Source organism: Equus quagga, chromosome 4 (assembly GCF_021613505.1).
Source record: "Equus quagga isolate Etosha38 chromosome 4, UCLA_HA_Equagga_1.0, whole genome shotgun sequence".
Classification (NCBI taxonomy): Eukaryota; Metazoa; Chordata; class Mammalia; order Perissodactyla; family Equidae; genus Equus; species Equus quagga.
The window spans coordinates 117,907,887-117,931,711 of record NC_060270.1 but is presented as its reverse complement, the minus strand read 5'-3'; the positions used below and the strand labels follow the sequence as shown (position 1 = coordinate 117,931,711).

Sequence of the window (23,825 nt, the reverse complement as noted above, 5' to 3'; positions counted from 1 at the left end):
GCTTTCTAGAAGCCTATTGCTTTTCTTCTTTTTTCAGACTGGACAATAGTTTTTGAATAGCTTTGAAATGTTTGGTTAATATTTAAGCAAAAGAAATCTCTTTTCTCTCCCAGGGTGGGAGTACAGAGCACTAGCAGAGCAAATATGAACTCTGTTTCTTTAAATTGAGCAAGCTTGCAGGGAAAAATGTCTTTTTAAAAAAACCATTAAGTAAACCACTATTCCTTCTTTTTCTTTTTTTTCCTTTTGGTTCTTAAATGCAAATAGCCAAAACACTGAATACAAGAATTGAAATTTTCTGAAACCAGAGGGCAAAAAACATTCTGTGTCCCGGAGCTAGAATTTCTAGCAGCAGCTGGGTGCCTTGACCTCCGGAGTTACTGTATGTGGCCCCTTCAGCCCGGCCGTTTGTGTGAGCCGCAGAGGAGAGGCCTAAAGACAGAGCCAGAGGCCTCAATGGCCCTGCGGCTTTGATCTGCCCCAATGGAAGGTCAGTTGTCGTTGCTTGGAAAAATGTGTCTTCAGATAGCATTTTTACTGCAGTCCTGATAGTACCTCAGTATAAAAACCACCAACAGAAATGTGAGTGTGCCTCCTGCTAGGAGGCTGTTTGAATTAGTTGTATTGATCCAAACAGTATGGCTAAAAGCATAGTTTTAATGGGGTTCATCATTCTCTTTTTTTCCCGTTGAGAATATTAAAAGAATTATTTAAAATGAGGTGTTGCAATCAATCCTCTGCTGTTCTTTAAAATGGAAAGAAATGTTGGCTCTTGGCCACACGGGCTTTTCTCTTTCATTTAATTTTTCTTCCATTATTCATATTAATAAAACTCTAAAATTAAAATCTCATTTAAAAATGAATACTTCTAAATTTCAGTCAAAATATAAAAAGAAAACGGACCAAATACTAGCCTACTTAAATTTCTAAAGAAGATAACAATTACAATATATGACTCTTACACATCTTTGGTTGTACAGACTTGACTACTGGAAACGGTGTCCCTGGGCAAGAAGCTCCAGGCTTGATCCCTGCGTCAGTCAGGTACCATGCTGGATGAAGTTCTCCTCATCCCATTTTTCTCACATAAAATGAAGGGTAGATTCCTAAATTATGTTTACCTCTAAAATTTTATGAAATATAATTCCTCTAGAAATATTCAGTGGCTTGAGAAACATAGTCGTTGCCTTTCTTAGGAAAGTCTGTACTTTTGGGAAGGTTTCTAAGATAAGTCGTAGGTCTGTGCCGCCATTAGGACCTACGTCCCTAGAGCACTAAGGGGACAACAAATAGGTCCTCCGTTTGTAACAGAAACAGACCTCATGGAAGCATCTTGATGCCACAGACAGGAGTCACTGGGCAAGTGTAGCTCAAGACCATCTCCCTGGGTCTTTTTGCCAGAAACTTTCGTCAGGTTACCGTGACCTTCCAGTCCATTCTCGACCTCAGACAATTTTAGTAAAGCTCTGTCTGGAGATAATTTTGGCTTCTCTAAAGACTTAGTAATTCAGGAACTAAGCACATGACATTCCCTTTTGATAAGTCAGGTGTATTAAAAACTATTTCAAAAAGCTTGACAAAGCATTTGTCAGAACCCTGTTTTCCCTTCTTTGAGTTTTCTTTCTTGCAGGGTCATGCTTAACACTATCAGGTTACAGGAGGAAAAACTATAACAAAGCAAAAATGTTTTAAATTCAGCTTAAAAGAAGACAAGTAGTCCTCAAGCCTTTGTGTGTGTGTGTGTGAGAACCCATTGTCTTCTTTACTTAAATTCTGAAATTCTCAGATTTTTCAATGCTGCTTTAAAAAAGAATGCCACTAATGAAGTATGTCACATGTTTAACCAAACTATGTTTTGTACTGTATAGTAAATAAATCTTACCCGTTTTTTTCAACATTTAAATATAAGAAACTCAGTGCATGGGCAAGATATTCAGATATAAGTGAATTTCCACTTGGCTGTATGTATTCTATTGTCACACTTCCAAAAAGCCATCCATTGCATCTTAGTGAAAGACTCATGGTTTTGTGTAAAAGCTGGCATATTACTACTAAACCCAAAGGACGTTGTGGCTTAAAAATCATCACGATGTGGCTCCACTGCTGTGTTTGGACGCGGCACTTCATTATTGCTTATAAACTTTAGTGTGGTACTCAGAAGGATTTATTTTTAAATGCAGCATTCTGCCAGGATCCTGCTGTTGGAGTTTTTGGAGGGAACCCTAAGTGCCCCAAGGGAGATTTAGGCACAGACCCGCCAACTGTTAAGATTTTATAGACTCAGATTTCTAGATACACATTTTTCTCTTTGGCATCACCAGATTCTATGTCAGTCTCCTCTGCCCACTTCCAAAATTCAGCAAGGAAGTATTAGCATTAAAGGGAACTTTTATTTTCTCATGAATCATTTTGAGCAAAATCAAGCTGGCAGTGGAAAAAAGAACTCAAAAAACATCATATTCATCCTAAAAATATACAAACTTGACAGTATTTGAAGATGCCCTTCTTATTGGAGAATTTCGCCTGTAATTGTCAAAATAGTTTACTAAAATTAATAGCGTTGAACGCATTACTTTTAAAAAATTTCTATTAAAATATACAGGAAAGTGCAAAGTGTACAGTTGAATGAATGTCCACAAACGTTATACCTGTGTAACTGATACTAAGATCAAGTAAAAGAAAACTCCAGCACTCTAGAAGCCTTCCCATGCTCCCCTCCAGTCACTGCACCCCACCCCACCCCACCTTTCCTACAAGCACAGCCACGATCCTAACAGCACAGATTAGTTTCACCTGATTTTGTACTGTATCCTTTATTTTAGTTCTTTTACTCAAAATTACATTTGCAAGGTCTATTTGTTGCATGTAATTATGTATCATTTATTATCATTGCTGTATTCTATTATGTGAATGTTTTATTGTATGAGGATACCAAAATTATTTATTCTTTCTACATTGATGGGTTAATTAGCTAATTTCCAGTTTGGGGCTATTATAAAGAGTATTGCAATGAACATTCTAATGCATCTATTCCTGTTAGGTATATACTTAGAAGTGGAATTGCTGAGTCATAGGGTATGTATATATTCAGTTTTAGTAGATATTACTAAATAGTTTTTCAAAGTAGTTATAACAATTTACACTTCAGATAAGAGTTCTAATTGCTCCATATCCTTGTCAACACTTGTTAATCTTCATCTTTCTTCATTGTAACCATTCTGGTGGGTATGTGGTAATAGCTCGTTGTAGTTTTAACTTGCATATCCCTAATCACTAATGAAGTCAAGCACTTTTTCAAATGTTTACAGGCCACTTTAGTATCTCCTTTTGTGAAGTGTCCATTAAAGTTTTTTGTCCAATTTTTCTACCGTGTTAATCTTTTTCTTGTTGATCTGTAGGAGTTCTTTATACTAGATTCAAGTACTTTGTCAGTATATATATATTACGAATATCATCTCCCACTCCATGGATGCCCTTTTCATTTCCTTGATAGTGTCTTATTCTTGCATTCTTATTCTTCATAGAGTATATTTATGAATTTTTTTTCTTTTATGTTTGGTACTTTTGTTTCCCATTTAAGAAATCTTTGCATACTCCAAGGCCACAAAGATGTGCTGCTTTCTCTTTATTGTTTTACCTTCTAATCCAGAAACACTGAGTACTTTCAATGACTTAAAAAGTTTAGAATTTTAACACCTTCTGTCTTCCTACGCTTTTTGTTTATGCAGTTCTCGTCACCATTCTCCGAAACCCACCTCTCAAAATACAACCATTCCTCAAGGCTTATGAGAGAGCTGCTTTATTAAAATATTTATGAGCCTAACTCCTAACCATATGCAATTTCTCTCTCTTTTGAACCTCCTTAACATTTTTTGATAGTATATGATCCCTGACACATCCTGTCTTTTATAAGCGTTACTGGATCTAACTATCTCTGCCCTCAGGGATATGGCATAGTGTAAGAGGAGTAGGAATAGTTCACAACTACAGCAACTGAACTTTATTGAACACTTGCTCGGTGTCAGGCACGGGCTTAAAGCACTTTGCATAGAAAAATCTCAATTAAATTCTCCTACCAGTCCTGTGATGTAGATACTCTTATTTTGCCCAACTTATAGACAAGAAAATAGCTATATAAAGAGGTAAAATCACTTGTTCAAGGTTACACAACAAGAAAATGTTGGACCCGGAATTCATCAGCTTTCTCCTGAACTGATGCTTTTAATGTGTGTAGAACACCATTGCCTAAAGTCATGGCCGTCCCAGAAGCTGTGCGATGAAAATAGAAAAGACGATTCATGCTCAAGAAGTTGAGAGTAGAAATTATATCTGCCTAGACATTCCTAGCACCCATTAGTATATTAAAAGCTCCAAGATGTCTGCAGAAAAGACCCATTTTAAACTTCATTGAAGCCAGCATTTTCTATACGTATTTGATGACAGAATCTTTTTCATGTAGCAACTTTACGTGCAACCTACTTTTTGAAATGGTAACAAGGGCTTTAGAATCAGATGAAGAGGAGTTTGGACCCAGGCCCCACCACATACTAAGTGACCTTAATCTCTCTAAGCCTCATCTTTCTCATCTCTAAAATGGGGATAATAATATAAACCTCATAGATTTGTATTATAATTTAATAAAATAAGGGACACAAATCACTTAGCACAGTAGCTGGCATAAATAATATTCTCATTAAATGGTACTAGTAGTTGTTATTATTTTCTTATCTTTTCTTAGTAAGCAAAATAAATTCTTTCTGACTCATTTGTAATCCCTATAGCTGTCAGCACTGTGCCTTATACAGTTGGTGCCCCACAATTATTCATTGAATTAAATAATACTATTATTTGGGGAGGATTATTCATAGATAAATACACTCTAGAAGCAGGTCTTATAGAGCATTAAAACTCTTACATATTTTAGTTATTTTAGTATCAGATACTACATTAAGGTCAAATAAAAGTTTCCTCTAATTCCCAGCTACAAAGGAGATCCAACATTTTCAATCTTTTAGTTTGATGGTAAAATGCTTCTGTCTGCGGCTAGAGAATGTATCTATGTAACTGAAGTGTTTTCAGGTGTGCAATTTGGTGACCCCAGCACCATAGTAAAGAAGAGAGTTCAGTAGTCAAATTGACCGAGTTTGAATCCTGGCTCCTCCATGTACAAGCTGTATCAAGTTGGGCTTAACCTCTTTGTGCCTCAGTTTCTCATCTGTAAATGGGGCTAGTAACAGCACCTTGTTTATTTGGTTAGTATGTATAAAATGAGTATATATACAAATAAGTATGTATATTTATATGTGTATATACGTGGGTACACATGTATGTAATATACTTAGGATAGTGTCTGGAACATAATACGCACTATAAAAATCTTATCTCTGTTATTATTATTGTGTGACCTTTTCAGAATCAAAACCCTTTATCAGTCACATCCCCTATTCACATAGCCCCCTCTCACTGACCATACTTGATGATCTCTTGGTAAATTTGTTTTCCTCACGTGGCAGACTGTTAAAAGAATGGAAATGATGAGGTAGGGGTGTCAACCTACAAGAAAAGAAACCAGTTTAAGAGGTAAAGTGTTCATTTGGAATCAAAGAACTGCAATTTGGGAAGCACAGATTCAGGTAGAAACCCAAATAGTGTTCTGATTACAGGAAAGAGGCTTAGGGTTTTTGTGAGGAGAAGGGAGGATGAAGTGAGTTGTATCAAAGAAGAGTTTGGTGCTAGGTTTGTACTTCATAGATTGGCCTGAGGTTCGATCATCAGGCAAAAGGCTAGATTTGTACTTCATTAATTGGTTAGCAGTCAGGTCATCAGCAAAGTCCAATTTCATCAGTCTTTACAGACAGGATATTCTTGTCCCTACTGACTTCTTGGAGTGTTGGCGGTTTGGTCCAGTTTGGAAAATAAAGAAAACAAGACATGCAAGGCAATTCCTCTGGAATGGCAGCTCTGGCTCCATTTTCATATGGCTCCACTCATGTCATCTTTCACATTTTTGCCCTTTTGACCAAGATCTTTCTCTAAACGCATTGCTGATAAAACACTGGAAAGCATTGCTGATCAGCCATCAAAGAATCATTGGGCCCTTGTCACCAGGAAGGTCATTCCTGGTATGTTGTGTCCCACGTAGGAGGGAAAATGGTTTCCTTAGGAGCCTTCAGGCCACATTTGAGCAACAAGAGTTATAGAGCAGAAAAAGGCACTACTGTCAAGTTCTTTTGAAGGCAAGCATCTTCTGCAGTTCCTTGAAGTTTCTCATGCGAAGTTTCATAAGCCTTAGTAATCATTTCAAAGTGCTGTGTGACCATTATCCAAGTGGTATTTTTATAATGTCCAGCTATGTAAAGGAGACAAAGTTTTACAACAATGAGAATTCCTATAATAACAAACAAAACGCTAAGTCCAAATTGGAGAATAGGTCAGAACCAGGCAATGCGTGAGGGCAGCTAGCTAAAGAGATCAAAGAACCACAGGATGTCAGTGGGCACTGCATTTAACCATTTGGCTTGTGCCCAAATTCTGTCTAGTTCTGTCTACCTTGCCAGAGGTGTTTACTCGAGTAAAACAAGAGGCATTTAGAAGAGTTACAAATGTTACCCCTTAAATCTCTGGAAGTTTGATTGGTTAGGTGAAAAGTTCTAGACACTTAGCACAATGAATTAGGGGAGGAATGGAGTAGAGATTGGTAATTAAGTGTACTAAATGATTTTCTAGACTCATGTACACTATGAGGCTTCTGATGACAAACCTGACAGAAAGATTTCCCCCTTTTTTAATAGATTTGGAGATGCAGATAAGAGTATTGTCTTCCCAAGAAAGAGAGGGAAAAAGTAAATTAAGAAGCAACAGCAAGTGAAAGGTATATAGGCCTGGTCCAGCTATCTTGAGAAAGCTGTTTGCCTCAGATGTCAGTTGCTTCTCTTCCTAGTCAATTTGATTTGGAAGCCTCCAGTATTTGTACAGGACTGGATGTCAGGTGGAACCTTCTTTAGCTGTGAGATGTATCTCCAAGGTTAAATGCCTTCTAGTTCTGCAGCAGTGTCAGTGGTCCGGAGCACTTGGTAAGGTCCTTTATGATAGGGGTAGAGGGCTGTCTTCTTATAATGTCACTTCCAGAATACCCAGTCACCAGTCTCTAGACTGTGACCAACAGGATCCTTTAAATTGGAACTCAGGAAAGCTCCTTTAACCCGTTGATGATAGGCTCAAGCACAAGATATGACCGTAGCTTGTCATACTAGCGTAAGACAACAAGGGATCAGCAGAAGGTTATATACCAACAGACACTGATCTGTCAGTGACCATCCCATGTGAAGTCAGTTCCTGTTTTCCCAACAGGCCACCGTGAGCTGTCAGCTAGATCAAAGGCAGTAACTTAGGCCCAGGGAGCCCAGTCCAAACCTCAAAGGCAACAGGACTAGAATCCAACATCTACAAAAGTGCAATATAATTTTTCCCTCCACAATTACCTTCATTTTTTTTACCAAAGATAATTATAGTAAAACTAATTTGTTTATATTAAAAACTTGGACTGATTGTATAAGTGAAAATAAAAATATTCACCGAGAGTTTCTGAATTTTGGAGAGATCAGGTGGGGAGAAAAAGTAAATGTCTCATCTTTGTTCAGAAAAGTATATCTTACCAGATTGTTGATAGCTTAAGAGAAAATGTTTCTTTAAATCTGGAAAAATAAAACATTAGAGCATCCTCTTTGGTTCATGTAGTCCTGTGTATTATCAATTCTTGATCTTGATCTTTTGTTAGCAGTTTTATGAAGCCATCAGTTTCTGCATTAGAGTTCTGTAATTTCTTACCCAGTTCTGTTTTATGATCTGAAAGTTTATCATAAAACTGATTTCTAGAGTGAGTGTCAGAGGCCTTGCCATGAATCTCTCTGAAGAGTAAACACATTTGCAAAAACATCAGAGTAAAATAATAACTATCTGTAAATGGCAAAAAGCTTAAAATGGCATGGTTAAAGATCTGATCACAATGCAAGTGACAAAGAAATTTATTCATTTATTTCTATAACCAACATTTTAAGATAATGACTAGAATTATACCAGGACATATCAGATTTTTAAGAATTTTATATAATTTTTAGAACACATCAATAACATATATGTGTGCAAGGATATCCAAAAAGGAAGTCTTAGAATCACTTATTTGACAATGCTTCCCATGCAGTTTAACATACCAAATAAACCTTATTAGTTTAATATTTCCCTTTTTGTAAAACATCAAATTCTTTGAGAAGTTCCAGGGGCCCACTGGAAAATCTGCTACTTTCAGGTCAAAAGAAAAACTTTATTTAGGATTTGAATTTTGGGAAGTTTGTCAAAAATATCAAAAAGTTTGGACACTTGACTAAATAGGATCACAGATCACTGTGAAACAAGGCTTAGCTATCCATTTAACCATGGTGACAAGTAAAGATTTTTGGCAAATACAGAAATTTGTATATTTGTAAGAAAAACCTCATCTCTTATGATTAAAAACCTTTTAAAAGCAATACAGGAAACTTATTTTGATAAAATATAAAATCTTGCATTTTTGGTAGACTACTCAAAGGTGAAGAAAAAATCTTTCATAATCTCTTTATCAAGAGCAGACTAAATGCCCAAGAAAACTATCCTTTTAAGAGAGAGGGAAAACCAAGTTCTAATTTTGTACCAGCTTACTCTTGATATTAAAACTCATTTAGAGAAATGGAAAGATATTCCATGCTATGGATTGGAAGGATTAACATAGTTAAAATGTCCATACTGCCTAAATCAATCTACAAATTCAATGCAATCCCTATCAAAGTCCCAATGACATTTTTCACAGAGGTGGAACAAAGAATCCTAAAATTTATATGGAACAACAAAAGACTGCAAATAGCCAAAGGAATCCTGAGAAAAAAGAACAAAGATGGAGGTATCACACTCCCTGATTTCAAATACACTACAAACCTGTAGTAATCAAAACAGCATGGTACTGGCACAAAAACAGACCCACAGGTCAATGGAACAGAATTGAGAGCCCAGAAATAAACCCACACATCCATGGACAGCTAATTTTCAACAAGGGAGCTATGAACATACAATGGAGAAAGGAAAGTCTCTTCAATAAATGCTGTCGAGAAAACTGGACAGCCACATGCAAAAGAATGAAAGCAGACCATTATCTTACACCATACACAAAAATTAACTCAAAGTGGATTAAAGACTCAAACGTAAGACCTGAAACCATAAAACTTCTAGAAGAAAACATAGATAGTCTTAGCAGTATCTTTTTGAATACCATGTCTCACCAGGCAAGGGAAACAAAAGAAAAAATTAAACAAATGGGACTACACCAAACTAAAAACCTTCTGCAGAGCAAAGGAAACCATCAACAAAACCAAAAGACAACCTAACAATTCAGTGAAGATATTTGCAAATCATACCTCTGATAAGGAGCTGATATCCAAAATATATAAAGAACTCATACAACTGAACAACAACAACAACAAAAACCCAATTCAAAAATGGGTGAAAGATCTGAACAGACATTTCCCTAAAGAACATACACAAATAGCCAACAGGCACATGAAAAGATGTTCAACATCGCTAATTAATAAGGAAATGCAAATCAAAACTACAATGAGATATTACCACATGCCCATCAGAATGGCTATAATTAACAAGACAAGAAATAACAAGTGTTGGAGAGGATGTGGAGAAAAGGGAACCCTCATACACTGCTGATGGGAATGTAAACTGGTGCAAGTACTATGGAAAACAGTATGGAGATCCCTCAAAAAATTAAGGATAGAACTACCATATGATCTGGGTATTTATCCAAAGAACTTGAAAATATGAATGTGAAAAGATACTTACACCCCTATGTTCATTGCAGCATTACTCACAATAGCCAAGACTTGGAAACAACCTAAGTGCCCATCAATGGATGGATGAATAAAGAAGATGTTTATTACACACAATGGAATACCACTCAACCATAAAAAAGATAAAATCTTGCTATTTGCGACATGGATGGACCTTAAGGGTATTATGCTAAGTGAAATAAGTCATATGGAGAAAGTCAAATAGTATGTGACTTCACTCATAATTGAAAGATAAAAACAACAACAATAACAAGCAAATACATAGACACAGAGAATAGATTGGTGGTTACCAGAGGGAAAGGGGGCAGGGAGGAGGGTGAAAGGGGTAATAGGGCACATGTGTATGGTGATGGATGGTAATTAGCCTTTGGGTGGTGAACATAGTGTAATCTACACAGAAATCAAAATATAGTGATGTACACCTGAAATTTATATAATGTTATAAACCAATGTTACCTCAGTTAAAAAAAAAAAAAGACAACCTCATTTACTTAATTAATTTCAATCTTAACCGACTTGACCAAGCTCAAAACTCTTTTCTCAGGGTTCTTCTTCCACAAACTTTCTATAATTTTCCTTTTGACATTCAGAATTTGTCCCATGCCTTCTCTCTTTCCTAGTACTTTAGGACAATTTACTTTCTTAACAAAACAAACAAACAAAAATATCTCCATTCCTTATCCTTGTTTACCGAAAACACACATCTTACTTTTCTTGTATGTAGAGATGTTTCCTTTATTAATTTTTAGTAGCTTTAATCACATATATTAATTAGAATTCTTAACTCTTAGAAGCCTTAATTTTTAGTGAAAACTAAGAAATAATTATGAATTGTCTTTTATTTTAGCATGCTGTGGATTGGCAGACTTGTAAACACTTCTAAGAAATGTGCTTTCTCGTAAAATATTTTTCAGCATGGAACAAAGCATGTTTATTAATAAACCCAAATATTTTAACTTTTTGTAAAAGGAAGCAAAAAGTAGATAAACCTAGGTTTAGTAATAATGTCTAAAATTTTATCTTGTTGGAAATGATTTAGCTACTGAATGAATTTCCATCATTTAACTTAATTTAGCAAAACTCTAAGGTTTCAAGTTACCTAAAGATTTTCAAGTTATTTTTAAATACATATACCATAACATGTACTTATTGTTAAAATGTTCATCTAAAAACTCTTTAGTCTTATGTCTTAGTTTTACTGTTTCCAATAATTATATTTAGATTACCTACAAAAACTTTATGAGTCATTAGACAAAGTCAGCCATCAATTTTTTTTTGCTGCCAAATTTTGTAACAGAGATAACATAAATTTGTTTGGGTTTTGGTAAACCTAGGTAGAACCGAAGTTTTATATATAATGCTTATAACTCTAAAGATAACAAACTTAAATTAGCTTTAATACCAAATATTTTCCTAAATCACATGGTCATGAAATTCATTTGGGTTCATTTCTATTATATTTAGAAACAATTTATATAACTGCCTATTTTAAGGCAATTAAATAGAGCTCTTTTAGAAATTATACCATTCAGAGGTAGAAAAATATCACATATATATATAGTATACACTATACACATATATAGACATGCATACATAGAGACCCCATTACTAATGTTTTAAAATTACTGCCATGAATCAGGTACAGTAACACAAAGTTCACTAGTTGTAATTGAATCCAAATTTTGTTTCTGGCAGATGGAACAAATTCAGGTTATCTGCTTAGATGGCTAAAGCTTTTTTTCTACTAATATTCGTGGAGAAGACACTTAAGATGCTAGATTTGGGGCAAGGGCTCTTCTACAGCCATTTTTTTCTTTTTTCCTTTTTTTCTCCTTCAGTCTTAGGAATTGGTGATGGTCTGAATTACAGTTCCCCTGGAGAGGTTACAAGCTATAGGGGAGGTTTTGGGAATTTGTGAAAGAGAATGGGTGAAATGTGAACTGCCTCTAGAGTTGCATATCCAGTTTTGCAAAGATTTGTAAGATAAGGACAGTTACTCTCAATTCTTCAGAAATTGGGTTCTAACTATCATCTTTGATCTACCTGTCCAACTACATCATCCCTAATTTGCTTCTTTTCCTCTGGGTACACAGTTTTATTTTAACTTAGGGAAGAAGGCTTATAAAAAAATTCCTATCAGGCTCTGAATATCAGCTTCAAATTTGGCCAAATTTCTGATCATAAGTTATTAAATCCTTTCAAATGTCTCGTCAGGTTTCAGCTGGAACAAACAGTAAATATTTCTGGCAGTATTAAACAACTCCATTAATTTTTAATTTTGTTTTCTCCTTGACTGTTTAAGGGAATAATGTCGCAGTTTACCAGAAAATGTCTCAAAATCTCGTTAACTCTGGGAAGGGCTCATACAGAGCTCTTCTTCAAAGGTTGATATAGTGGTGTCTATAAAGCCACTAACTTAACAGACTTTTATATAGTCTTTTCTTTTAGGTATGTTTTATATCTGTTTTTTCATTAGCTTTTTGCAATGAAGCTTTCAATAAAGTTATTTTGGAACTTTGAAGACTTTACTTTTTTTTGGTGAGAAAGATTCACTCTGAGGTAACATCTGTTGCCAATCTTCCTCTTTTTTTGCTTGAAGAAGATTAGCCATGAGTTAACATCTGTACCAGTCTTCCTCTATTTTGTATGTGGGTCACCACCACAGCATGGCTTGACGAGTGGTCTAGGTACACATCCGAGATCCGAACCTGGGAGCCATTGTCCACTGGAGTGGAGCACAACTCCACTCCACTGGTTGAGCCAGACTCAACCACTACACCAAGGGGCAGGCCGCTGAAGCCTTTACTTTTAAGTGCATTTCTTAAGTGATCTTATCTAATTGGAATGTTCCTTCTAATGGCCAATGTAATTCCCCTGAGGCTGGTGGCAGTTTGGTAGGACCCTAGCTGCAAATGGAGTTAACTCACATTTCCGTCCAGCTGTAACTGACCACAAATGGGGTGCAACCCGCATTTCTATCCAACCCTATTTTGCAGTCCCCAAACTGATGGTTACCAAGCCAAGCTCTCAGGACACAAAAAAAGCTTATTAAGATTTTGCTGTTCTTTGTAAATATTTACAGCTTCCGAGACCATAGTTTTAAGCAAGTGTGCTGGAAGGAGGTGTGCCTGACTCTTTAGAAATTAAAGATTGCATGTAATTTGTCTGCTCCATAGTTCTCAAATCTAGTGCACAAAAAGACAAGTTTTGGAAACTCAAAGGAGCCTCAAAATGGCCACTGTAATTTTAAATTATCTTTAGTATTACTGGTCTACTGGGACAGAAATTTACAAGAAGAAGGACCATAGTTTTAAATATAAAACCAGCTGGAGTTCCCGTGCGAGGAACTTCTGGAGGAATTTTAGAAAATGGAAGTCACCTGGTAAAGAAAAGCACACAAACAAAAATGACAATAGGGAAATCTCTTAATTTGGTTAGAGCACTCACTGGCCAGGGAAAACTGCTAAGGGAGATCCCCACCACCACCACCAAGGTAAGGGCCATCATGTGGGCACTGAGACAGTAGTCTCCTGGGCACTCACCTCCCCCATCCCCCAAAAAAAGGCACTGACCTCAACCAAAGAGAGGGAGATCAAGCCTGAACAGGTCCCAGAATCGGAGGAGTTGGCTGTCTGTGGAAGCGTCTAAGCACACAAGGGGGCTCGTGTTTGTACTGAATCCGTTTCCAGGGGACGCCCGTCTGGGAAGGTGAGATCGCTTCAGGTCCCACTTTCTGAAGGCCCCACATGTCAGCCTACAAAAACAGAAACTAGTTTAAGAAACAAAGCATTTATTTGGGATCAAAGAATTTGCAATTCGGGACACACAGATTCAGGTAGAAACCCAAATAGCATCCTGATTACAAGAGAAGGGCTTAGGTTTTTCTTGGGGAAAAGGGAGGATGAAGCAAGTTGCATTAAAGAAGAGTTCATTGGTGCTAGATATGGTAAGGCTAGGTTCGTACTTCATAGATTGGCCTGATGTTTGGTCATCAGGCAAAAGGCTAGACTTGTACTTCATCAATTGGTTAGGAATCAGGTCATCAGCAAAGTCCAAGTTCATTGGTCCTTGCAGATGGGATATTCTTGTTCTTACTGACTTCTTGAAATGGTGGCGGTTTGGTCCAGTTTGGAAAATAAAGAAAACAAGATGTGCAAGGCAATTCCTCTGGAATGGCAGCTCTGGCTCTGTTTTAATATGGCTTCACTCATGTCATCTTGCACAAGGAGTGAAGGAGATGCTGCTTGACAATTGTCATGGCAAGAGGGAAAGTTAGTCAGTATAAGGGGAAGCAAAGATGGGAAAGCAATAAAAAGAGAAACCTGAGTTTGGAAAATCCGAAATGCCACTCATTTTAATTTCTTTAAAGAAATCTTCGTGAGTTGTATAATTGATATTGTCTCCATCTAATAGATTTTTATAATACGTTAAGTTTTTTATTTCAATACTCACTAAAGCAGACATACATAATAATGGCATAAGAAGAAACTACTTCCTCAAGATATAGGATATATAGATATTTTATCTCCTTCTGCAAATGCTTCTCCATGCAGATTTTCCGTGACTTTGGCATACTCTCCTTTTAAAGAATAAGGTGTTTTGTTTGTTTGTGTTATCGGACATAAAGAAGAGCCACTAGAACGCCTCAAAGCTATAACCTAAATAGGCCAGCAAGCTTATATTTCTAAAGGTCAAAAACTAAGGCAATAATTTCAAGTGTCACCTGGTCCTTAAATGAGGTTTTATTGTGAAGGATTATGACATAATCCATTGACATAATAAAGCACCTATTATGTTACAGAGGCAGTTGGCTGAAATAACAGTTTTCTTGATGATCATAGTGGTGAGTTGTCTTTCACATTTTATTGCTTTCATAACTCCAGATGAATACAATTTGGTTTTTACCATCAAAATGAAATTTGTGGGAGAGGGTTAATTGCTTTCTTATGGGAGACTGTATGTAGATATGGAATTTCCATGGTAAGAATGGTGCCTGTTAGATCGTTGGGGGCATGCGTGCTTGTGTGTGTGTATTTAATTTTAGTACAGGGAGTTTGATAAATATATACATATCAAGTGATATAAAAAGCCTTATTATCAAATAAGGTGGAGCCCTATTATGACTTGGTTGCTTATGATATATGCAAGATTATATCCTATGTTTGAAACTGAACTACGTATGGGAGGTGTCTTACATAATATTGCCAGATAGTTCATACAAAAGACAAAAGTTGGTCCCGTCCTATGAGAATAGCAATGTAAAGCATATATTACATATGTATTTAACATGCTTTGTGTTGAAATACCTGCTTGTTACATTTTCAACCTTTTTTTTCCTCAGCGAGTCCTTGGGTTTTAGAGAAATTAAGCATTTACTTGCAGGCTCAATGCATTTTGGCCAAATTTCTGCTTGTATCTCCCACTGACTTTCAGGCATCCCTAGGTGAGGAGAAATGCTTCCCAGCAGCAGCAAAATCTGAAGTAAGGTGACAGAGGGATCAAAGCAAGAACCAACCTGCGCAAAAAATGCACTTTATCCGTCTTCATTTCCCGTTTGCAAAAACTTCCTTTGAAGCAATCAGTCTTGGTGAAGCAATATTCAAAATCAGGTTTTAAAAGTGAAAACAGGAAGGTTGAGGTGAGGAAATTGTTGAAAGCCTAGTTTATATTTATTCAGAAGATCTACCAGTACTTTAAAACAATCTGTGTTTAACATGGCAAATTGTCTGTCATTAAAATGCTAATGAAATGGTAAGCAGCTGCTAAGTTTTTTATGCTAATGAATTGTGGCAGCTAAGTAGTTCTCCAGCCTTGTCTTTATTAGCGTGGAGATTTGATTGGATAAGGTTAGATCGTTGTGCATTCTGACCTTTGTCGATGGAGCAATCTGTTTGTTAAGTTCCATGTTGCATTCTATTTGATTTGAGTTTGTTAGTACAAAGTGACTCTCACCAGGCCTTCTGGGGCCATGTATTACACAGTGTTATCAGAACCACCACTCTGGGGTTAGAGAAAGAATTTTGCTTCCCTTTGGGAGACCCACAATGGCAAAATAAGTATACATTTGTTTATCAGGCAGCTTTAAGTAGACTAATTCTGTATACTTTTTATACTCTAGATTTTTAACAATAATAATTGTAAATTGTAAAAGACCATTGGTCTAATATAAGAACTACCTGAAACTAAAATTTTAAAGTAAACTTTTAAAATAAATATTTCAATGAGTGCCTCTGCACTGTTGGACACATTGATATAATACGTCATCTTGGATCTACAAGCTCTGAAGTTAGCAGTGAATGTAATGTTACCTAATTAGAAGAATAATGTGTAATTCAATACAGGGTGGTTATGTGAATGCTAGCCTGAGAGCAGAGTGTTTACTTTGGCATGAGAAAAAACTGGCTGTTTGATCTATACTTTTGGCTGATTCTCTTTTTGCTGAGTCCTTCTCTATGTGTATCTCTAACGGATGGGGCTGACCTGAAGACTTGCCATTACAGACAAACGCTTCAGACCCTTTCTCTATTTTTCTGGTTTTAGGATCAATGTAAATGAGGTACGACAGTTCATTAAACACTATTGCCAATAATGTTCTGGAATGTTTTGAAATATGATGTAAAGTTTATTAAGGAAATTCATTACCAAAAAAATATCATTGAAATAGGAATTTTAATTATTCTAGGACACCAAGTAAGAACATCTGTGGAAAATTTGAAAGTTGGAGCATTTTCCCATACTGTTCATTCCTCCTTGAAGTCAGAAGGAGATTTTAGGCCTATAATTATGTGTGGTCCTATATTGGCATGCCAGGAAAAATTGGAACGCTCACACACTGCTAGTGGTAATGTAAAATAGTTCGGCTGTTTTGGAAAACAGTCTGGAAGTTCTCAAGAGGTTAAACCATATGATTACCATAGGAACCAACAATCCCCAATACCACTCTTCGGGATACAGCTAAGAGAACCGAAAATGTAAATACACACAAAAACTTATGAAGAAATCTTCATAGCAGCATTATTCATAATAGCCAAAAAAGTAGAAACAACTCAAATGCCCAGCAACTGATGAATGAATAAGCAAAAACTGGTACGTCTACAATGGAATATTACTCAGCTTTAAAAAGGAATAAAGTTCTGATACGTGCTACAACATGGATGAACTTTGAAAACATTGGGCTGAGTGAAAGAAGACAGTCACAAAAGACTTCATACTGTATGATTTCATTTAAACGAAATGTCCAGAATAGACAATTTATAGAGAGGGAAAGTGAATTAGTGGTTTCCAGGAGCTGAGGGTGTTGGGAGGAAATGGGGAGTGATTGCTAATGATTTGGAGTTTCTTTTAGGCATCATGAAAATCTTCTAAAGTTGATTGTGGTGATGGTTGTATGACTCTGTGACTATGTTATAAATCATTGAATTGTACTCTTTAACTGGGTGAATTGTTGATATGTGAATTATGTCTCAATAAAGCTGTTATATTAAAAAATAAAAAAAGGCACACCAGAGCCTGCCTTCCAGAGAGCCACCTGTGCCAGCAGTTACTTATCTGCAGTCCGTGGGGGCAACAGGCTAACGAAGAATGCTCGCTCCTGCAGAGGAGTGCTGTACTCGCCTACACATGGAGTAAACCAGCTCTCTAAAGAGATGACAGCTCATATGATTATTAAAAGGGAGAGCTGCTAAAATAACACAAGGCTCATTAGAAATAAAAGTTGAAGACAAAAGTTTGAGTTTCGGTCCCAGCTCCTCCCTGTCCCCCAAAACCTTACCCCCACCCAGGCTGTAATCACCCCTTTTGATTCTTTTACTATCCAATGTCTGGATTGCCTTTTTCCCTCCAAGTAAGGGCAACTCTCAGTTTGTTTTTTCAGAGTACAACTTGTTTGAATCATAACTTTCATGGGAGCAGACAGTAACTATAAGAGTTCAAGTTTTCTTCTCCTTGTAAAAACCCTATAATTATCTCTGATTTGCATAAACCATGCCTACTAGCCATTCAATGCCTCTGAATAGTAAAGAACATCTGGCTTCAAGAGGCTCCTCCCTTCCTCTCTCCTATATGTTTGGCTAGTGAGAGGCAATATTTGGACAACAGGATGATCTCATTCTGCCAACAGGATCTGTGTCCTATGTATCCAGGCCGAGTCTGAGCAGCCCTTGGCCCTTGCCATACGTAGGGAAGCATTCTGCATCACGGTCTTGGACAATGAGAAAGAACACCGTTTATAACTGTATTTTCTCCTCCTGTGCCATTTGCTTACTTCCAGTGTAACACTCTTGCTTGCAGATTGCAGCTCAGCCATCTTGTTTTTGCCCCACAGGTTGGGGAGGGAGATGGATGTGAGTGAGAGATTGAATTCATTTTTGTTTTGTTCTTGGCAGGCAGTACATGCCACACCACTACCCTTCCTGCTCTTGTGCGCACACCTACCCTGATGATGCAGCCTTCACTGGACATCAAACCATTTATGTCTTTTCCAGTGGACAGTAGTTCTGCTGTTGGGCTCTTTCCAAATTTTAACACAGTGAGTAAATGCATTTTTGTTTTATTTGTGTCCTCCTCAATCTCTTTTTTCATTACAGTTGTGGATAGGCAATCGATGTAGTCTGTTTTCAAAGTATGTAATTTTACACTGTATATTGGTTACACTGCTTAGCTGTGTTGTGGAAGATAATGCCTCACCCACGGGAGTTAGTCCAAACAATAGCCAGCATGTTTACTTTACAAATATTTCCACAGGTGACTTCTCGCCTGTTGCTTTGTACAGTTTTGATAGACTTTTCAGTGGCTTGAGAACCCACGCCATTTCCGGGGTGCTGTTCACATGCTCAAGAACACAATTTAGAGGCATCAAGTCACCTTGATTTTCCCCTACTACTAGAAAGTAAAAAGTATCCACTTTATCTCCCTGGTACAGTTTTCTTTGGGAGATATTTTAGATAAAGACTCCTACACAAACAGAATTTTTATTTGGAGGCTATTGTGGATTATGTGAATCTGACTCTATTAGTTAAAAAAAAAAAAAACCTTATTTTAAAATCTACATATGAATTGTCTGCATGATACTTTGACATTCCCTTTAAAACATAGGGCAAATATTAGTGAATTACCTATAATTACCAATGTTCTTCATTCAGGTCAGCTGACCTTCTTTTATCTGAATGAAAGACATTTTTTAGGTGGGCCAAGTGGAGCGTGACATCTTTCAACAATAGAATTCAGCATAAAATCAGTCCGTAGCCAAATTCTAAGCTTATAGCAAGAGAAAAGGATAAACAGTTCAGGTGATTGCATAAATTATCTGTTCAGTCAATAAATACAGTCAGTTGGGGCATGCTGGTCTGCATGAATGGTACAGCATTATAGAAGCTGCCATAATCAAGAAAAATAGTTGCATTATTAACACCGTCAGACAATGAGCATCTGAAGGACTGCCAAATGTTTCCTTTTGCAAACTTCTCTTCTGTATGAAATGAAAACAGCAAGAGGATTTTCCCTCAAGGATTGTGAATAAAATACGCTGACAGGCCTTCTGCTGTGGCTGAGCATTGTAAGGTAATTAGGGATAGGGGATCAGGCAACTTTTTAAAGAGCACTGGTCTTAGTGAGCAAACAATCGAGTGTTTTTGTCTTCTTTGGGTTTTTCAGAGACAAGTCAGATAGCTGAAAAAAAAAAAAAAAGTCTCAAAAGGTGAGCATCCTTTCTAGTGTGGTGGAGCAGCTCAGTAAGATAAATCACACCTGTCCTGGTCACATGAATCCATCAGCAGTGACCGCCCCAAAGCACCACATTATGCCACATCCGGGAGCTTGAACTCAAGTCTATAGTATCCTCTATTGAAACACGGGTGATACATTTCAAACATAATTGAATTAAGACATACTCCGTAAAACATTTACTAGATATTTGTATTTTGATTAATGTGCATTTGGAAGACAGCGTTTGTAGCCACTGCAGAAGTCTAGGCACAGTCGGGAAGTAGCATTGATGATGTGGGTAGGCATAAATGGCTCCTACTGTGGTTCACCTCTCTGTATTTTCTTTTAACACCAGTAATACATAGATACTTATTTCAAAGATTCAAATAAAACGTTAACATTCAAAGCAAAATGTGAAAGTTACTGTTCCCTTCCCCTGCATCGTGCCTATTCCCTTTGCAAGAGGAAAGTGTCCTCAGCACCTGGTATGCATCCTTCCTGCCCCCTTCTAGAAGTATACAGACCTAATAGGAACCCGATCACACTTGTCTTTTCACAACTGCATCACCTGATTAGCACTAGTCTCTAAGTTACTTTTTTCAATTATCAAACTATCCTACATATACCTCTCTGTTCTTAAAGGCTGTAAAACAAAAAAAGAAAGATTATTTTTATAAGGATTTTTTAAGATAAAAATATGGTTTCATAATGGCTTATTAATGTGTCGAGCTGACAGACATACTAACTTACCTTTTTGTTTATTATACATAGCAGTTAACGTTATGACATATTTGAGAAAACCCAAAGAATAATTCTAATAATGAACTTCATTTTTTTTCCTTCTTGGAAGAAAATAAACTTGTAATTTTCAAATGAAAACAGTTTTTGGTTAAGGTGAAGAATATAGCAAAGAACTACATTAAAAAATAATCATTTACTCTCTCTCTGTTATTGCCAAGGCACTTATTGGACAGAGAGCCTTTCTGGTAGTGTGTTAAAAATTAAAGTCATTGCAAGTGGGCTCCTCTTTCATCTATAAATTTACAGGTAAAAGTCTATGTAAACCAAAACAGGCACCTCTTCTGTTTTGGAATATGACATTTCATTTCATTGGAATCCCATTTCATTTGTGCTATGTTTCTGATGTAACATTATCATAGTCCAATATAAAAACAAGAGGAAACCATTACTTTATTTATATATATATTTTTAAATCCACTTAAAGAAAATAGCAAAACTTTGAACTTCTAACACTTTCAAGATGAATTCATTTATCTTGTAAACAAACGAGTTTGTAGGATCCTGGGGTTACCTATGGTTTTTCACTGAGTTGCAGTTATAATTGCTCTAATCCTTTTCCCTTAGGCTTTGCCATTCAAGTGTCCAACTCACCCAATGGATTTCCTAGGGCGATTTCAAAAAGGTCGTTGTTCACATTTTCCTGCGAAAACATTTTTATATCACTAATAATAATTACACTATATGATTGTATATTTGTGATGTTTTACGTCCTTCAAAGGACTCAGACCTTGAACATTTTAGTAGACCATAATTATTATTCCTATTGTCTAGGGGAAGAAAGAGAGTAAAAGAAGAACTGAGACTTGAATTAGAATCTTCTGACTTCGAAGCTGATGTTCTGGCTCATCTGTGTCCTTGTCTCTTTTGGTCCACGTCACCTCCCACCTCATTTAGTGTGAACAAAGCTCAATCAGAAATCTTTTGTGCTTTTTTCTGGAAGCACGGTAGACAATTTTCAGCAGAATCATTAACTAGAAAGAGGAAAGGATTTTTTGAATGTGTAAAATAGGCCTCTACAAACAATATTTATGAAGCAGAATATATTGTAAAAACAGTTATAATTCTTGTTAGCAAATTTTAAAAGTATATTCTACTCAGTAGCCCTCTTGTTCTTTGAAAACCAAGGTGAATGCTACTGTAATCACTTTTTTTTTTTTTTTTGGTGAGGAAGATTGGCCATGAGCTAACATCTGTTGCCAATATTCCTCTTTTTTTGCTTGAGGAAGATTGTCCCTGAGCCAACATCTGTGCCAATCTTTCTCTATTTTGTGTGTGAGATGCCACCAGAGCATGACTTGGTGAGTGGTGTGTAGGTCCACACACAGGATCTGAACCCACTAACCTGGGCTGCCAAAGCAGAGCACGCAAACCCAACCACTACACCACCAGGCCAGCCCCTATAATCACTTTTTATTTTTAACCAGGGATGTTATTAGTAAATATAAGAAATATTTCAACTCATAATTGTTATGAGAAGAATGATAGCACTATACATGGAGACCATAGCTGAAAGTTTCCGAAGTTCGAAGTTTTGCTATTTTCTTTAAGTGGATTTAAAAACACATATATAAATTAATAGTTTCCTCTTGTTTTTATAGTGGACTATGATAACGTTATGTCAAAAACATAGCAAGAATGAAATGGGATTCTGTCTTATTGCAAAATAGAATAGGTGCCTGTTCTATACCAAATTGATGCAAGGAAGAGACAGGCCTCACAGCATTCATTTAGTGGCTGTCTTGCCTTATACTCCACAAGTGACAAAATCTCTCTCCATGTTTACATGTGAAGAATAAGCAAATAATTTGAGATACAGTACAAGCAGAGTTATGGAGAGACATGCTAAGGAAGATGGAGTTTGGATCCTGATAATTTATGGTGAGCTCTTTGTCAAGGATGCGTGTCTGGAGAACGATGATGTTAACTCTGTACTTTAGCAGTTGTACTTTACAGAGGGGCTGTTCTGAGCCACTTGCAGGTGAAAGACTGTGCAAACCAAAACGTAAATTTTTAAAGATCTCAATCTTTATATCTAACGCTTAACAGGCTTCTCTGACTGGCTACCCACTAATGCTCACTTCCCCACCTTCAACTATTTGTCATTCAGGGCTCAACATACATGTCATCTCCTTCACAGGAAGTCTTCTGTGACTCTTCAAGTCTGAATTAAGAGGCTGTCCTCTATATTTCCAAAGTGCTCCAAGATTACCTCCATTATAGCAGTTGTCACACCACAGTCTAATTACTGGTTTATTGGTCTTCATTAGAATGTCAGACCCTTGAGGACAGAGGCTATATATTGTTCATCTTTGTATGCTTGGTGTCTGGCACAGGTGCTTAATAAAACTTTTTTGAAGGAAGGAAGGGAGGAAGGGAAAAGAGACAGAGGAAAGGGCTCCAGTTCCTTGGTTTGCAATGTTCATGCTCCTCTATCCCACCAAGGGAATATCAACATTTCTGAGCCCCTTCTGTGTACGAGGTGATGAGCCCGGGTGTTTACTTTTATATTTATTTTCCAAAAAACCATCATCCTTTTTTAATCTAAAGGTAATAATTAGTTATAAGCTTTCCTCTATAGTTCCGTCTTTCTCTGGGTGGGCAGTGTGGAAACTTTGCAAGTGTCTGCTACATTCCTTGTCCTCGGCTCTAGTCTTAAGAAGATTTAGTTAAAAGACAAAGTCACTAGTTACTGAATTTTATTGAAAACATAATATATGCGCTAAAGAGTACTGGGTTTGGAGAAGAGGATAAACAAAATAAATAAAACAAAATTACCCTACTGCCCAAGAAACATAGAGGAAATAGAATAAATAGATTAGAAAAGACAAGATAATAAAAAACATAGGCAAAGTGGAAATAGTTACTGAACTTTATAGTGTTCAAGAAAGGACAAAAAGAGTGAATATTTTTGTATCCCAGTAGAGCTATTTTCATTATTTTGTTATTCACTTTATTTAAATTTGTCAAATGCTCCATGATCATCCTTTAATTATTGTACATAATGTTTTGGTAGCTGCCAAAATATACACAATTGTTTCTCCAATTTTTATCTTTGTTCAACCCAAATAATACTTGGTGTTTAATTCTTCTTAAGAAGAGACTTCTTCAGAAATTGACAATTGTTCAGAATTGAAATAAATTGCATACTTATCATGATGGTTAGTATCAACTTAATATGATAAAATAAGTTCAATTAGAAGACATATCCACACGTATACTGTTATGGACTGAAAGTCTGTGTCCTCCTCCCCACATTCAGGTATTGAAGCCCTGATACCGGTGTGATGGTATTTAGAGATGGGGCCTTTGAGAGGTAATTAGGGTTAAATGAGGTCATGAGGGTGGGGTCCTAATAATGAGATTGGTACCTTTATAAGAAGAGACCCTGGGGAGCTTTCCTTCTCTCCACCATGTGAAGACAGGGTGAGAAGGGAGCCA

The 23,825-nt window shown here is 36.7% G+C and overlaps 1 protein-coding gene across 9 annotated transcripts in view; it reads left to right on the top strand.

The window, feature by feature from the left end:
- Positions 1–23,825, top strand: part of ZNF385B (zinc finger protein 385B) — a 385,907-nt gene that overhangs the window by 285,704 nt on the left and 76,378 nt on the right. For 7 of the 9 annotated variants that reach the window (XM_046659661.1, XM_046659659.1, XM_046659662.1 and 4 more), the window contains one exon: positions 18,269–18,411. In XM_046659661.1, the coding sequence (XP_046515617.1) occupies positions 18,269–18,411 (143 nt within the window). Of the gene's footprint in view, positions 1–14,705; positions 14,728–15,501; positions 15,523–18,268; positions 18,412–23,825 lie in introns of those variants that run through there. The other 2 variants (XM_046659665.1, XM_046659667.1) reach the window with 2 other exon arrangements.